Genomic DNA, 17516 nt, shown 5'->3' on the forward strand with positions numbered 1-17516 from the left:
TCCCGCTGTCCGACCACCACCGTCCCCCTCCCGCTGTCTGACCATCACTGACCCCCTCCCACTGTCCTGTTGCCACTGGCTGCCTCCCTCTGTCCGGATGGGAAACTCCTTGAAGACTGTGTGACTTCATTGCAAAGTTTAGGGGTTGCCCTTGTAATATGTAGGGCTCGAGTAGCTGACAGCATCACTCCAGACCAAAAAAAAAAAGTGTTTTTAAACCGATCCTCTTCTTAACAAAACTTTTTCTTCTTCTGCTTCCATTTTCACTGATAAACACTGCGCCAGTAACCTCCTCAGTGTCTTTCAGCTGTCTGCTACAGCTGTCACCAACCAAGGAGGTAACATCGCTCACACAATCACCCCACTTCGGGATTTTGACACAAAAACTCTAGAAACAAGTCATTAACATTTTAAATTACAGAAATGGACCACTGGAGTGTTTTATCATAGCATTTAACTAAAAGAAAATCTCATTATTTTGATATTGTATTTCATTTCCCCTTTAAAGCTTAAATTTATAAACCTTTGTAAATGTTTTGGGTGCAAAGTTTGCTTGATATATACTGTATAATATTATTTGTTTGTTTGTTTTTGTATACCGGACTCTAGACCGGATTGCAAATGCAGATTCTACAAGAAGAGCAGTGTGCATGCTGGAAAGAGCTGGAGTTAAAGAACACGGCTGTAAGGAGAGCTACTCGTGACTGGGAGGAGCTGGCCAAGGCCAAAGCAGCTCTGGATGTCAAGCTAAACTCTGCTGACCAAAAGGCCTGTGGTCTCACACAGGAGCTCCTGGCACTGAGGTCGGAGTTTGTTTCTGTTTGTTTCTGTGGTCTGGTTTACATTTATACAGTCAACATAAATGACAGTACAAATATTAAGGGTAATGTCACGATTGGCACATTGACACAGACTTATAACTTTTCAGTTAACATTAAAAGAAATAAACGTAGGTAAGTACAGTGTCCTCAGTGTGTGTTTGTGTGTTTGCCTAGTTAAATCAAATGACGAGTCCTTAGGAGCAGTTTTAACTTAAAACAAGTCTTAAGTAACAAGAGTCTATAGGTAACATGGTTTTATGACCTGAACCTAGAGGTTCAAAGGTGTTTGTTTTTCAGGGCTCAACCATATTTAATGCTTTGTTCCAGAGCTGAGAAAGAATCCCTGGAGATAGCTCTGTTTGAGAGCCAGGAGCTTTCCACATCTCTGGAGGCCAAGTGCACTAGGTTGGAGGATGAGAGGCGCAGCTTGTTCCTGGCCAACAATGCCTTAACACGTGAGTGGCCTTCTCCATCAGAGACCACACTGTTTTCTATGCAAAGCCCTTTTGTCATGAAGCTTTTCTAGTCACCCATTTTTCAGCTCTGAGCTCGGCAGCAGCTGGAGCTGCTTTCTCAGCTGACCAGATACACACAAGCACACTTGGATTAGATAGGTGGTGTTAAGATGCAATGTCTAGGAGAGCCTTGGATAGATTTACCCTATAAATAAATAAAAAACACAACTGGGGTACCAGCGTATATTTATCTGTGCAGGTGATGCTGCTAAGATGCGGATGGATGCTGTACAGCAGTTGGAACAAGTTGTACAACAGCGGAGTAAGTTTGAAGAGAAGCTAGCTGAGGTGGAGAGAAATGCCCTGCTGACGCTGAACAACACAAAGCAAATTCACAAAGAGCAGCTGGAAACTGAACACCAGAGAAAGGTAATGTATGAGTCTGATGATATTACTGGCTCTGCGGGGGTAAAAAAAAATCAAATTAAAGGTCCAGCATTCCTTAAAGGAATGCATATTGCCTGCAGCGTTTCATGTCAGAGTTTTGACTAAGATCATATCATGTTGAGAGATGACAGCGTTGTGGTCAAACCTTGAAAACAACATTTTGTGCAACTTCATACGATATTGTGAAATGTTGTGCTCAAAGTATGTGTTGCGAGTTACTCTCAGCTACTACCACATCAAATTTTAGCTCAATATTTGTAAAATTACTTGAGTTAAAGCAATTTTTGTGTTGGCTAATGTGGATTAGCTGTGGTAGTCATCTTGAATTGCGTTGACTCCTACAGTTAATCAGTTGTAAAAGTGCATCAAATTATCATTTTGTGAGTTTCATTAAAATTTCTCTAGTAGCTCATAAGCTACGTTTGTAACAGACACAAAACACATGCATAAACAGACATTGGCAAAAACATCATTGTCCACTGCTATAACTAGACACTATTTTGGAGGCTTATCACACCTGCTGCAGTGCCAGGCAAAACATCATCAGTAAAACAATATTTATGTGTTTAACCACAACAATATTCAATGTCAGCCTCATCTTAACTGCACTTATGCAAAGGTTTGTAACAGCAGGTTGCATTGTGTTGAAAAAATCTGTTTACAGACGAAGATAAAAACACTAACTGCTCTAAAGAGCCTTCAGTTTGTGTTTACAACACCATATGGTGTTAGTGTATCATGCGTATCCATGCAAGCATGAACAGTACAAGTTACTTTATGCAACCTTTAATTAGATGCTTAAAATGAACAAATAAGAATTAAGTGTGTTTTATTTTATGCTGCTTGACAGGAGCAGCATTACGCAGAGCTGATAGTTCAGCGAGAACAGACTGAAGAGCAGCTGCACAGACAGTTAGAGGAGCTGCATGCACACAGCCAGAGGGAGCTGCAGCAGGTGCAAGAAGAACTGGCCAGACTGCAAAAGGAGTTCAATCAAAACCTCCTGCAGGTTGAAAGTGAAAAGCAACAGGTTTGTAAGGTGGTTTTTATACAGGTTTTGAAACTTTTTCCCCCTATTTTTTAAAGTAGGTGAAATAATTATCCTGCCTGTATCAAAATTAATGTATTAGCATGTTCCTGTAAAAACACTGCACCTGAAAGGAGGTTTACCTAGACTTGACAGTTCAGGCCAAACCAAGTCTTTGGATCCACTTCATGTAAATTACTCTGATGTCACAGTGCATTGTGTTCAGGCTTTGTACCAGAAGGAGATTGAGAAGGCTGCCCTAACAGAGAACATAGCAACTTTACGACAGGATCTGGCCACAGCAGGCATGGAGATGGAGCATATGCAAAAGGAGGCCCTCAGCAAACAAGAGCAGGACAAAGTAAAAATGTTACAGGGCTGTACTGACCCAGTTCCACGTTCTTTTACTGTACAGTAACTCACCTGACAGATTTGTGTCTTTCTTTGTTTCAGAATGCAATGGTTGTCCTCAAGTCTGAGCTGCAAGGCTTGCAGCATCAATTTGAAGAGTCTCTGAACTCCCATCAGAGTGCCAAGAATAGTCTCCTGGAGCAGGTCAGAGAGTTGAACCAACAAAGGGATCAGGCTAAACAGGAGGTAGAAATTTTTTAAATCATTTGCAGTTTTTCTCAGCATATTTTTTTATTACATAAACATTGTACTTGTTGTTTTAGTGGGACAATCTATCGCAGTGATGACTCACTCAAGACATAGATGGCAGAGGTTGTTTGTACTGTAGGATCACAGAAATTCATAGGAAATTTCAGGCATGTTTGGCTTGGCATAGAATGGGAGACCTCTGATCTGCTTCGACTGAGACTGAGAGTTTGCCCCAATTAGTACCGGTGTGAGGGAGAACCATTTAACATCGGCTTATGTTGACTTTGGCTGGTGTCATAGAGCTCCTCTAGCATCAGGGTGCCATCAGGTGCAGAGCGCATACAGCCCAATTCTACAAGGAGAGGTGGTGTAGTGTCCCCACTTAAGACTCCTAGTCAGCTTTTATTTACTTTGTCCTTTTCTTGTCAAATCCACATGAGGACTGTTTTTCTCTGTTAACCTTAATCTAAACATCAAACTGCAATTAAAAAATATAACTTGACTGAGCAACATACTTCTCTGAGCCAAATTAGAGCTGTAAATTTAATCTCTTGGGGTTGCTTGAGGTCAGCATTTCAGGCGCAGGGTCACTGGGCATTTTCATGAAATAACAAGCTCACACTCATCTTATTAGGATCTAACTGCAGAGCCTCAACAAACCTTAATTTGAAAGCCTGAATTCTCTGGAAAGGGAGATAGTTTATCAGTGTGGGACTTTTTGGTTTTCATTAAAAAAAAGGAAAAAAATTAGGGTCACTCTGTCTTCGCACTGTCTCCTTAGCCTTGTCAAAATATAGTAAATAAAGACGTGTGGAGCCAGAGCAGAGAAGTTTTGAAGCATGGTCAGCCCTCCCTACCATATATCAAGTTAGACTTCTACAATGCTCTCATGTAATGCTGTCACTCCTGCTGCTTTCCATGCTTGAATGTTTTCACTTACTCTAACTGAGGATTCTCATGTCAGATAGATGCAAAGCTGCCGTGAGAGTGTGTGACAAAGGACTAGAGAGCATAAAAGAAGAAGAAAACAAGCAAAGCAAAGGGAAACGAAGCAGGGGAGGATACAGTCCCTGGTACCATAATGTGAAATAAAAGTTTAAGTTAACCCCTTTTGTAAATAAACCAGTGGGGGAGTGTTTATTTTTTCCCCTGCAGCAGCGAGAGGCTGGCTCCACCGGGACTCCAGGTCCCCCTCTCATGCGCATAACATAACACTGCTTCCCTCATTTTCTTTGCCTCTCTCCTCTGCTCCCCATCCCTAAAATCAGATAAAACAAAGTATAATTGACCAGATCCGCACTAGCTTGTTTTTTTCTCACATTACAGTTTATGAGAAAGAGCCATCTTGTGTGGCCTCTAATCATAACACTTTTCCTTCTCCTCATCCTCCCTTTCCCCTCCTCTCCCTCCTCCTCCAGCAGTTCATGGGGGGCTGCAGTTTATCATGTTGCTCTGTGTGGACTCTTTACACTCTGAGTTGCAAAGAGGCGATAGGGAGAGACAGGCTGGCTTTGAGCCCAATGAGCTCTTATCTGTGCCCAGATAAGTTCAGGCTTCTCTGCTTTTCTAAAAACACATAACATGTTGCGATAAAGAGAATATAAGTCGTAGAGAGTATTGAGATTATGCACACAGCACTTAAAATATGGTATGTTGAAGTTTAGTTTTCAAAGAAGAATCTACTAATACAATATCCATTCATCCATCCGTTTTTCACCCCACTTTTTCCTTTCTGTGTGACAAGGAGCTGGTGCTAAAACAAACCATTCACACTCTCACTCACACCTAGGGACAATTTAGAGTTACCAGTGAACCTAACATGCATGTTTTTGGGCTGTGGGAGAAAACCCACACAAGCACGAGAAGAACATGCAAACTAATATAAAATATGTCATCTAAAACAATTGCTTTCTTATGCTAAAGATTTTTGTTTTTTTTTATTTTTAATGTGACTTGAAATTATTTGCTTGATGTAATAAATAGTTACTGTTTACCTATAAGACTTTTAGATTTATCCTCAGTGACATATAATGGTTTTCTTTCTCCACTGTTTGGCCACAAAGTTGGAGGGTCTTCATCAGCAGCTGCAGGAGGCAGAAGATGGCCTCATCAGAGGGCAAAGAGATCTGATTGAGGCTCACAGAGAGCTGCAGGGCTCTGCACAGGAGCGAGACGACCTACGAAAAGAAGCACAGGATCTGCAGCGGCTCCTAGGAGATGAGTCAAGAGAAAAAGAGGCCATTCAAGTCTCTAACCAGGAGCTGAGAGCTTTCATTAAAAGAACAGAGAGTGAAAACAGCAGGTACAGTTGCCTCACATGGTTAAAGGATTTCCTGTAATGACTTTTGTTTTTACATTTTAGCCACAAAAAATGTTTTTTTCTATTGTTTGGTTGTGTAAAATTTCAACTTTTCTTAATTAGCCTGAAACGATCTCTTGGAGAGAAGGAACAAAAACTGTCTGTCTTGGAGGAATGTAGGGGCTCAATACACCAAGAGTTAATGACGGTTAGGAGCAGAATGAAAGAGCTGGAGAAGTCTCATCTGCAAGCACGCAGAGAGCTGCAGGAGCTGCGTAGGCAGGTGAAGGATTATTTAGGTCAGTGATTTCTATCTGATTTATTTTCAGTAAAGAATCACCTTAAAGTAGTTTATGCTTTTTTAATACAAACAGATAAAGATCCTTGAAGGTGAGAACAGCCATCAGAAACAGGAACTGCAAAAGTTGCAGGCCCAAGTACATCAAGAGGAGCAAAAAGTGGAGGAAACACATCGTGAGGCTTTTGCTCTCAAGCAGAAGTTGTTGGAGTGTGAGGTTGGCAAAGAGGCAGCACTGAATGAGGTAAATGGACATACAAACTGGTATTAAATTAATTATTGATTATGATATATTAAAAGCCTGAGCAACAGATTGTTTTTCAAGTTAAAAAGATTCATTTTTATGCACGTCTTCAAAATATACTGTAACCTCTTTACATAACAAGTATCTAACCTGAAGATCAGCAAGAAATATACAGTTTCATTTTTTTAGATCTTTTAGTTTTAAAAAGAAGTATAGAAATTGTTTACTTACAATAAAAACATAAAGTTTGTTGGCTCAAAACGTTCAGGTTTTGTTCTGAAATGTTGGCCAATGCCCAAATCTTGTCTTTTAGTAGTTCACCTATTATTAAAAAAATTTAAAATACTGTTTTTAACTGTTAGCTATGTTCCTCCTCTTGCTGTGTTCCTACAATAAAAACCTAAACAAACATTGTAAAATACTTTAATGACAATAAAAAATGTAAGAAAAGTAATTTTCTTTTTTGAAAAAGAAGAAAAGTAATTTAATTGGCTTATTTCAATGTAGCCTGGCGTTACTATAGTGTGTATTTTTGACAGAAGTCAACTTTTCTTGTAATACAGTATTTACATTTATTTGCCAGAATATATTAATTAAAGCAAACAGCTAAAATAAATACATTACAGAGTTTAAGAACTTTGCTGGCAGGCATGTGTTCTTTGTCTTCAAAAGCAAAAGATTATAAATTATTTCTCACTTCATTAGCTTCATATTTATGACACATACACTGCATAATCCAGCATCTCTACAGACTCAGCACTGCCTGTTTACACAGGTTGCAGGTCTGCAGTATCGAATAAGAGAACTGGAAACAGCTGAGCAGGAAAGCCAAGATCTGCTACAGGAAAAAGAAGCCTGTCAGCTGCGAGGTGACCAGAGGCACAAAGAAATTATTGCTCAGCTTGAGGCAACTCTTAAAGACTCCAGAGCCACAGTCAAAGAGCTCACTGTGAAGGTTGGTCTTGCTGAAAACAGAGCCAAAGGCTTTGAGGAGCAGCTGAATGTGAGCAAAGCCAAAAGCAGGGATCTGGAGCATCAGCTGGTAGGTCTGTATGCAGCTCTGCGCTCCACTGTTGATGTCACTTGTACGAGGCATTCTGAAAAAACAGGTTCACGAAGACGGTCTCCTTCTCCCTGGAGAAGAAACTTGTATGTGAAAGGTAAAGTTGAGTTCTTGGCTTATGATACCATGCTGTCATCTTTGACTTCTTTGGAGTGAGGCAAACTATGGAGAGTGTTTTTGTTTTTTTGTCTTTTCAGGAAGAGAGCGAGTCTCAGAGGGATCTGTGTTGTCCTTGTCTCATGATGAAGATGAAGAGTTGAATATGGAATCTGTGCACACAGCCATACAAGACTTCCAGAAAGTACTCTGGGATGCACAAAGAGAAAGGGTAGAAATAAAAAGAGAACCATTAGCACCTAAAACCAACACTTCATAGCTAAATCTTAATCACACTTAAAAAGATTTCCTTTTTCTTGCTGTAGGATGAAGCCAAGGTCCAGATAATCAAACTGAGTGAAGATGTGACAGAACTCCAAATTTCTCAAGAAAAATCTTCCACCCAGCTGCTGCAGCTCCAGAGGTCCCTGAGACAATCGGAAGAGGGTAAGGATTCCTGTGAATCCAAGGAGTTACCTGAAAATAATGATTGTTTATTATGTTGCATATTTTATATACAGCATATGAATGTTGTTTCAGGAAAACGACACATGGAAGAACAGTTGCAAAAGATGCACACTTCCCTGTCCTCACAACAAGATGTAGCACATCATTTAGAGAGGGAGAAGAGAAGCCTTGAGGCTGAGCTGACTAGTTGCAAAAGTAGTTTACAAACTACTCAGACTGAGTTCAGGACTCTGCAGGTACGTACAGTAAGAGATGAAAAAATGTGCTGGCTTCTCACACACAGTGGGGTTTGTATGTAGCGAGTGCATTGCTATGCTGCTGTGTCAACGCTCTACATACCATCAACACCACCAATCTTTCTGCTGCAGCGCCACACAATCATTTTACATAGTGATGTCTTTCCTCAGTGGTCAAGTTTTGTAAAATTTATTGTTGGTATGATTCTAAAAGTGAAGCCCGGAAAAATGACCAGTTTTTAACTCAAGATCAGTGACATTTAGTTGCTGAAATAACAAGGGAAATAATCTTATTCTACCACTTAAAATTTCTGTTGCTTTTAACATATATTGTATATTGCTAATGTAAGGATAATATGATTGTCAAAAAACATTTGTCCGTTATTTACCAAGTTGTATATTTTTGTCAAGTTCTTTATTTTGCACAAGGTAAGCATGTGAAAAACCTAAAACTCTGGATAGCGTGTGGCTACAGAGCAGCTGCAACTGCAGCTGAGATGCAAGTGACTTATACCTGGCTGTCCAAATGAAAATCAAAATGTTTTTCCACACGAAGACTCATAGCATCCTGACACTGCAAAGCTGGACTAAAACAATCATATCCAAATTTCTCTATAGGACAAGTTGGAGATCCTGCATGGTTTAGAATCTTGTGCAAATGCAGAAAAGCAGAGGCTCAAAGAGGCTCTGGAGGCAGCAGAAAGGAGAGTGAACCATCTGGAGCTGTCCCATCTTAAACTTGAGGGTGAGCTACAGAGGGCCCAGCTGAGGGCAGCAGAGATGAAGACAGAGGCTGGGGCCCTGCAGGAGAGACTCACAGACATGAGGAGGAAACTGAGGGAGAATGAAGATCGATGTGCAGCACTGAGAGTCAGTGAGGAGAGGCTGGCTGCATCACTGACTCGAGCTGAGCAGTATGAAAGCCAGCTTAGAGATCAGATTCACAAACTTTCAAACACCCTCAGTGACAACAGGACAAGCATAGAAGGTCAGCGGGAACAGATAACAGAGCTACAGAGGGCTCTGACTGGCAGTAAGGAGGACAGAAGGCTTCTGCAGGTACATTACACAACAAATGGTGAACAGGAACAAGTTTTGGGTAGCAATGGTTTTAAAGGAAACCCTTTTTATTTGTAACAAATCTTAGGTCTACAGTGTGTGTATATATATATATATTTCTTTTCACACACTAAGGATTTTTGAATATAACTTAATAATAGAATAAGTTTGACTGACAGTCCATCTGCTCAGCTTCTGATGTTCAGACGTGGTTGTTGTAGCTGCATTTGCTGCTGAGAGTAATGTAGTGTTCATTGACTATTTCATAACCTGTTCACACATGCTACAGTACTAAACATGGATGCACTGTGTTTGAGTAAAAAACATCTTAATTTTTTAGATTTATTCCACAAAAACAGCCCAAACACACTTTTCAAAGTCACAATGACTACTGAGAGTAACTTCAGTCAGTTAAGCAGAACTGACTGGTTAAAAAAAAGAAATATATGAAATGTTCTTCAAATTTCCTCAGTGTTAAAAAAGTCCCTACTCTCAACAGCAACATTAAACAGTATAACCAAACAGGAACAAGGTACAAATTTACAGTGTTTATTTATTTACTTATTTACGAAGCCATGTAGGTCTTTGAGAGGTTGTGTTTCAACATGTATGTGCTCATAGGAGCGCCTGGATAAAACACGAGATGGTCTTTCAGAGAGTAAGAGGCTGAACCACACACTCACAGAGCAGATCCAGAACTTTCAAAGAGCCCAAGTGGACTCAGATCTTAAAATGTCTGAGCTGGAGAAACATAGCAGTACACTGATGGCGGTCAGTCACTCTGTTTAAGTGTAAATAAATAAGAGTGTAAAAGCTGAGGTTCTGTTCTGATGTTTTGTTGATTGACTGTGTCCCAGAGCCTGAAGCAACAGCAAGAGGCTCAAATGCAAACTTCCCAGCAGCTGCAGGGAGAGAAGGAAGAACTCCAAGAGAAGCTCAGCAGTCTGCAAAGCTCTTTACAAAAGCTGCAGAATGACAGAGGAGAGATAGAGAAGGTTTTTACGCGCCTCAATAAAGACAAGTCTTCTCTTAGAAGGACACTAGAGAAGGTGAGCAGACTTATCTGCAGAATGACTTTGACTTCTTCAAAATGCGCTCGAGCTTTATTCCTGAAAATCTAAGAACCCCAAAGTATTGGACTGTTTCTTGGTCAGTGAACATAAAAACAAATCATTGTGCCGAATATGAGGTAAAACATCTGAACACTATGTGGGAGCCAAACCACAATTGGCCTAAAATGTACCAGTAATTAAAGTATTTTAAATTTAATTCTACAACTACTGGAAGCCTTTTCACAGAAGAGGCCAGAACTGAAGTAATATGAGTGTAGAGTTAGTAAAAAGTCATGCTTCCACATACTGGACCAAGTGAAGACTTGCAGATGCCAACCTATTATGACACATGAATGAGCAGTCACATTAATCCTTGTATGGGCAAATGATTTGCTGTTTTATTTTACTTTCATTTTAATTTTTCTATACCATGTAAAGTGGTTTAAAACCTAATGAGGCAAGAGACTGTCCTTGGATTTGGTGACACATGAAGGCACATTATTGTCACAAAAAATAATTGTAAATTTGTTTATAACCTTCACCTTTGTGTTGTTGTTAGGTAGAGATGGAGAGACTGAGAAAAGAGGAGGAAGCAGCTTCTGTTGCCAGAAAGAAAGTGCAGTTGGAACAGACGGTCTGCAGCTTGGAGCAAGAGCTGACTGAAAAACAGGAAATGTTGGAGACCCTACAGGTGAAAGGTTGCAAAATTATAGGGGCACAATTAGGAAATTTTAAGGAGTACTTAAGCATACTCATGTCCAATTATGGTCAGACATTTACATACACGCGTCATGAGCATAAATTTCATTTTAATTTCAGGCTTTTAATGATTTATTTAAACTGTTCATTTCTAGGGTGGACTGATTATACAACATACAACTGTAATGATTTATAAAAACAAGAATTGGGTTTGAATTTATTGTGAGGTTTCTCTAATCCACATAAGGTCAAATTAAACATACAGTCTCAAATATATGCTTAAATTCACCTAAATCTTTTAATAAGTGGAGCTAAAGGTAGTAGAATGTATTTTAACTTGACAAGGCCAAGACTTAATTACTTTTTGGTGGTGATGATGATTGACTGCAGCTGGTAGTTTCCCTTTGCCAGCATGAAAAGGATGTGTTTGAAAGGACTCAATGGATTGACCTATACTCAGAACAATAGAAGAGTCCAAGGAACTTAGTAAATGTCTAAAAAGGGAACTTTAGGGTCTGTCTCAGAGCTGTTGGACTCATCACTAGCTCAGGAACAGCTCAGGAACAACCCAGGAACTACTGAGGTTCAAGCCTGCCATGGACTTGGAAACTGTTAGAACACCAGTGTCATTCTCCACAGTGAAGTGAATTTTACATCACCATGGACTAAGAGGGTGCAGACCAAGAAAAAGGTTCCTGCTTCAAAAAGGAAGCCTTTGAGCTCGACTGAAATTTGCAGCTGCCTACATGGACAACCCAAATGTCTTCTGAAGAAAAGTTATATTATGAGACTAGACAAAGATTTTGCTATTTGGTGCCACCCCAGGGTAGCCCCTGTACTTGCTGGATGGATTCCTTATTCATTAACTGGTTTCTGAAACAGTCTTTACAAAACCCCAACATCAACCTTATTGTTTAAAAAACAAAAAAGCTGGTCCATGCAAAACCAACCAATTTAAATGAATTCTATTTTTGAACTAATTCTACCAAGAAGAGTGGTGCAATTAGACATAATTGTGCCAGAAGCTTGTTTTTGGTGTGTGTCGTCGAGGTAACATGGACATTTAACCAAATAATAGTGAAAATTAATGGGTATGTATGTATATTTTAGATCATTTTTGTATAATCTGAATCTGTGTGGTTTAGAGGAAATCTATAATACATTTAAATGTGTGCACCCAGTCCTAGTTTTTAAAAAAGATATTTAAGATGTATGCTGTACAGTTGTGTAGGCCCAAAATTAATAGAACATTAATGTCAATGATGAATGAATGAAAACTTCTATCTACAACTATATATTTTTCTGGATTTCTTAAATAAATAACCCATTAGTGTTAGGACAACTGGCTCTGAGCTGGCTCCTGTTAGTCCTGTCACTATCACCTATACATAAAATGTCAATTTGGTAAAAACTTCTTCCTGAACTTCCTAGCCATTGTCTTTATCATTATGTTCAGTTGTGTAGTTTTAAACAAATTGTCCTCAGGCTCAGATCTTCCAGCTGGAGCGCTCTCATGCACAGCACCTCCTGGAGGTTACAGCCCATCATCACCAGGAGCTGAACTTGGAAACAAATCGTCTCAGGGAGAGTCAGCTCCAAGCAGAACAAGCATTGGACACCAGGGAAAGGGCTCATCGCCAGAGAGTCAAATGCCTGGAGGAACAGGTATTATAATTCCCAACTTTTATATAAAAAAAGTATATTCCTCCTATCATGCTGCAGATAATTTTTTTTTTTGGTCCTTGGTTTTCCACAGGTGCTGACTCTCAAAGAGCAACTTGATCTGGAGACAAGAAGACGGCAGGCATATTTCAATCAGATGCTTCAATCTGGTGTATAGGCAGTGAAGTATGTGGCGCCTGTGTCTTCTTCATTCACTGTCCTGCTGGCAGCTTCCGAACAACTGTTTCCAGCCCAAGTTCACTTGGAAGCACACAAACACTCTCCCGAAGCATTTGAACCCAAACATCAGCACATGTGCACACAGGATTACATTAATCTGCAGAAAAACTCAACAACAACAAACAATAAGTGTTTTGTTTATAAGCGAACTGGATGTGCCAAATTGTTTTTAGGATTTTCTGTGGCTCTGTACGTTCTGTCTGACTGTGCTGCGATAAATGTAATGAGAGGTCGCACTACTGTGATTGTTTGTATATTCATTTGTCACATTAATCACGATTCAGATTTATATCTCATCATCCTATTCTGTGTATTTATCAATGAATGAAACAAATTGATTACAAATTTAGCTTGATTGAAAATCTCATAATGACTCTCCATTGGAAGTTTATGTGCTGTATTTGACTAAACCATTGTTAGTTTGGCAAAATACTGACTGCTTTCAATAAAATCCAATGTATCCATGCACACAGCCACAGTATTGATTTATCAAACATTTTCTGATGTACAAACGAATGACTCAATTCTGCTGGTCACATAATCTATTTAGAAAAAACCCTTGGAGTAGAAAGTGTTGTCAAGTCAAAAGTTTTTCTGAACTTGTAACGGTGAGAAAATATGCATCAACGCCTGTTCTGTCTTTAGTGTGTGTGTGAGAGTCGGGGGTTGGGGGGGGGTTGGATAATTGCTCAGAGATCTGTGAGGTTGTTTTTTGAGGATGTTTTTATTTATATCCAATTTGTGGTGCCTTTAAGTTCTTAAAAACTTTCTCTACTGTAGTTCACATGCATTTATCTTCACTGTGCAACATAGCTTGCCTTGTACAGTAGTTTCACTAAAAAGGGAAAATCTTGTCAGAGCTTCCTTAAAGCAGCCCTTTGATTAACATAGATCCGCCCAGTGGTTATCCAGTTACTGGCTTCTTTTTAACTATTGGCTGGAAGGAGCTAATTATGCAAGGTAGTGAATCCCTGTGGGGGAGGTGGGGCCAAAACTGAAAGAACTCTTTTGGCAAGCAGAATAGAGCTTTTATTGAGGATATTTCTAAGCTGACCATCAGGGACCAAATCACTGGATTGTTAAATAAAAACATTTCAGCTGAATCACGCTGCTCCCCCACCACCCCACCACCCCCTCTTTCATTTCTTCCCTCGTTTTATTTCAGTGAGACGGAGTGTAGCTTATGCAGAGTCCAGCAGCAAGTAGAATGCAAGGAATCTACAGTATTCCCTTGTCTTACACAAGAAGCCCACTTCTTTGCTAAAAGAACAGGAGACTGAGGCAGAGCCGGGGAGCAGTCAGGGGAGGAATCCAGCTGCTGGGGCAGAGAGGAGCAACGCACTTTCCTGTCCTGCTCTTCTCTGCTTTGCACTTGTTGCCTGAGGTGTGTGAGCTCCTCCCTCCTTTCCACAGTGCTTGCTGTCAGCTCCATCCCTGGGTGGCTGAGGCCATGGTGTTGCTAGTGCTGCAAGCCCTTCTATCCTGCTTATGCACCCTGCTACCCATGGTGGACTCTGCTGTGCCCTTGGAGGACTTCTACCCCTTTGGTGAGGATAGGGGGGACTCCCAAACTATCTCTCAGGACGACGGAGGCTCTGGACTCCAGGAGATCTCTGTTGCCTTTCCCTTCTTTGGTGACAGGCACACAGGACTCTATGTGAGTACAGAGTTCAGTCTATTTTCTGCTCAGTTGTGTGTATTTATGTATTTTATTTCCACTGTAAGTGTGTGTGCATGCACTTGGCTGCTGGCAGCTGAAACTGACAGAGTGTGAATTGTGGAGGATAAGAGCCTTAGGGAGATCAGAGTTGGTACAAAGCCAAATACTACATTGCTGTGCCTTTTGAGAGTTTGTGTATGTTCCTGTTCTCTTGTGTGCTCTGCTGAGTAATCTCATTTACTCAGAACATCATGACTGACTAGTGGAATCATGATCCCCACTTTACATCTGCCCTTCCTGCGCACTGAGGGCTCTCACGTGCACAAAGGGGAAACTGAGAAACAAACTATTAGAACAGTGGTAACCTCAGTTATGATAAATTCACACATAAAAAAACTGTTCAAGGAAATGACAGTTTGTGTTCAGCATCTGTGAGTAATTGTTTCTCACAAGAAGCTAAAGTGGAGAGAAAATATGCACGCCGGAGGGAGAGGAACAGTGCTCATGGGAGGAAACCGAATGGTTTGACAAGGATTTTCGCACACCACAGTGAAACTTCCTTTGATCTGCCTTTGTCATGTATTGAGTTCAGTTCCAGAGATTGGAAAGGCATAACTCCCTTAAATTAACACCACCTGTTGTGGTTATGCATCCACGCTTGCTCTCTGAATCTCCCCTTCCTTGCTTGGAGTCCTGCCTGCCTCCTCCCCTGTTCAGATCCAGGGCAGGAGGAGGCTGAAGAACCATGGCAACAACTGGCAAGGTTAAAGGTTGTCTTTCTAATCTAAGCAGTCTCTTCTGCATCACATGCAGGGGATAAACAGTGTTTATAACTGTAGCGTCTGAAAGCTCTTCAGCATTTCAGCCTGCCAGCACACTGCAGTATGTTTCTCACAAGGTTTTACAATAAATTTCATCTCCTTCCTGTTTAAAAAAAAGCATGGATATACAACAATCAAATTAGACTAAGTGAAACAAGATAAATTTCATGTCTTGTCAGCATAGAAAATAGGGTTACCTACATTTTCAAATAGGCTGTCACTCTGCATATCGTTAAGTATAATTTTGTAGTCACAAAAAGTAGAATGGATCATTGCAGGCACTTGAAATTACAATCCCACTAATTTAAAATGCCTCACCTGAATTCATTAAACATCTGGCAAAAAGAATGTAGGCCACAGGTTAAGGAGTTGCTTTGAACAGGAAATATTCCATTTAGTACTAAGAGGTAAATTTGTATCAAAATTTCTCCCAAGCCTTCAGGCTGCAGCCACAGGAAAGCTGTAGAACCAAACTGATTTTATATGTGGTGTGGGTGCTGTCTTAATTTATTGGCATTACTGATTCCTTTTAACTTCCCCAGCACTTTCCTGTAGAAAAATAAAAATAATAAAAACATCCTTAAACTGTACATTTTTCAAATGCAGCTGTAGAATGAAGGACTTCCAAACCCTTCCAGCCTGTGGTTACACTGATCTCTAATGTCACTTAAAAATCCCTCTGTAGACCTGGGTCTTTCCCAACTTCTAGTCCTATTTCTGCTTCATGGTAACCAGGCTGTTTCTCTGTTATGGTTTGTATCTGGGAGTTTTCTCGTGTTGCTGGGATCTCTCCTCCTCCTCCTCCTCCTCCTCCTCCTCCTCCTCCTTGGTATCCTCCCTCCCTTCCTCCTACGCACCAGATAGCATGGCAGGGGTCTTCCCCCTGGAACTGTCCAGCTGTTTTATCTGAGAAATGACCAATTGCTTTAACAGAATGCAGATGTATCTGCAAAGCATTTTAGTAGCTTCCTAATGCTGCTGTTCACAGATTAACTTGTGTCATTAATGACCAGTGTAAATATAAATTATTTGTGTGGCACTTTTTAAAAACCTTAGTTACAAAGTGGTTTGCACATAATGCAGAAAAATTGGTAAACCAACATTTGAGATAAAAAAAAACTAAAACATTTAAAGGCCTAGCATTTGCTGAAAGAATGTGTATTGCCCAATGTTTTTTTATGCCAGAGCTTTAGACTAAAAATCCATTTGTGTTGAGAAAAGACAGAGTTGTAGCTGCTTTGATCAAACCTTAAAAATATTATTTGCGCTATCTTGTGCAAAATTGTGAGATGTCACGCTCAGAGTATGAGTTGTAAATGACTCTCAGCTACTACCACATCAAATTTTAGCTCAGGATGTGTAAAATTGACCGAGATATAGTTATTTTTGGGTTTTTTAAGGTGAGTCGGTTGTGGCAGGCATCTTGAATCAGGTTGGCTCCAAGAGCTAATCAGTTGTAGATATACATCTGCAAATTTCATTAAACCCGTCCAGTGGTTCATGATATTTTGCTGAGAAACAAATAATTTCACACATGCACACAGATACACACGCATGCACACACACACACACATGCACACAGATACACACGCATGCACACACACACACATGCAAGGCAAAAGCCTTATCACTTCAGCTTCGTCTTTCGGCGGTGAGTAGTAATAAAACATTGCAAAAGATGGTCCTAAAGCAGCTGAAGTGAACGCTAGAACACTTTGAGATGAGGTGAGACTTTAGCAGGGGTTTGAAGAACTCAAGAAAATTTGCCATCCTGACTTTCAGAGAAAAACTGTTGTAGAGTTTGGGACACAGGACAACGGTTTCAATTCAGCTAAGATCAGTTTATTTATATAGTGCCAGTTCACAACAAATGTCATCTCAGGTCGTTATACAAACGAAACGCACTAAACAATGCACAATCTGTTGGACTTTTCAGTCAAATGCAGGGTACATGTAGAAGGCCTCGAGCTTGTCTTCTGATCAGACTTGCTTAGGAGTGATAGAACATAACATAATAAAAAGCTGGAATTAGTTTTTTATTTTGTATTTTTAAAGCTGTTTTTTTAACTTTTCTTTGTACAAAAGTAAAGGTTACAATAAAAATGAAAGTGCAAGAATGGTAGGAACTAAGGGAGGAAGGTTGCTGCTTATATCAATAAATCTTTTGAACCAAAGGAGCCTCTAATCTAAAGTTTTATGATCCTAATCACCAAAGTCTGAAGCAAAGAGCAACAGAAAAAAAGCCCTCTTGTTACTCTATCAAAGCAAA

At 40.1% G+C, this 17516-nt stretch overlaps 2 protein-coding genes across 6 annotated transcripts in view; both read left to right on the forward strand.

Annotated features, from left to right (window-relative positions):
- The window catches only part of crocc2 (ciliary rootlet coiled-coil, rootletin family member 2), a 49512-nt gene extending 36286 nt beyond the window's left edge, over positions 1-13226 (forward strand). The window contains 19 exon segments of the mRNA XM_037974348.1: positions 610-803; positions 1149-1276; positions 1536-1705; positions 2574-2753; positions 2977-3111; positions 3204-3347; positions 5414-5652; positions 5773-5932; positions 6024-6191; positions 6967-7351; positions 7452-7582; positions 7677-7797; positions 7891-8054; positions 8673-9113; positions 9735-9884; positions 9971-10162; positions 10725-10856; positions 12350-12529; positions 12621-13226. Of these exon segments, the coding sequence (XP_037830276.1) occupies positions 610-803; positions 1149-1276; positions 1536-1705; positions 2574-2753; positions 2977-3111; positions 3204-3347; positions 5414-5652; positions 5773-5932; positions 6024-6191; positions 6967-7351; positions 7452-7582; positions 7677-7797; positions 7891-8054; positions 8673-9113; positions 9735-9884; positions 9971-10162; positions 10725-10856; positions 12350-12529; positions 12621-12704 (3498 nt within the window). The 3' untranslated portion in view covers positions 12705-13226.
- Positions 13227-13818: 592 nt separating this feature from the next.
- Positions 13819-17516, forward strand: part of sned1 (sushi, nidogen and EGF-like domains 1) — a 32335-nt gene continuing 28637 nt past the window's right edge. For 4 of the 5 annotated variants that reach the window (XM_037974343.1, XM_017438912.3, XM_025002176.2 and 1 more), the window contains exon 1: positions 13820-14423. Coding sequence is in view for 3 of the 5 variants with exons in the window: in XM_017438912.3 (XP_017294401.1) it covers positions 14217-14423 (207 nt within the window). In the remaining 2 variants the exon portion in view is untranslated. Of the gene's footprint in view, positions 14424-17516 lie in introns of all 5 variants that reach the window. The other variant, XR_005232853.1, reaches the window with a different exon arrangement.

This window comes from Kryptolebias marmoratus, linkage group LG24, assembly GCF_001649575.2.
Source record: "Kryptolebias marmoratus isolate JLee-2015 linkage group LG24, ASM164957v2, whole genome shotgun sequence".
NCBI lineage: Eukaryota > Metazoa > Chordata > Actinopteri > Cyprinodontiformes > Rivulidae > Kryptolebias > Kryptolebias marmoratus.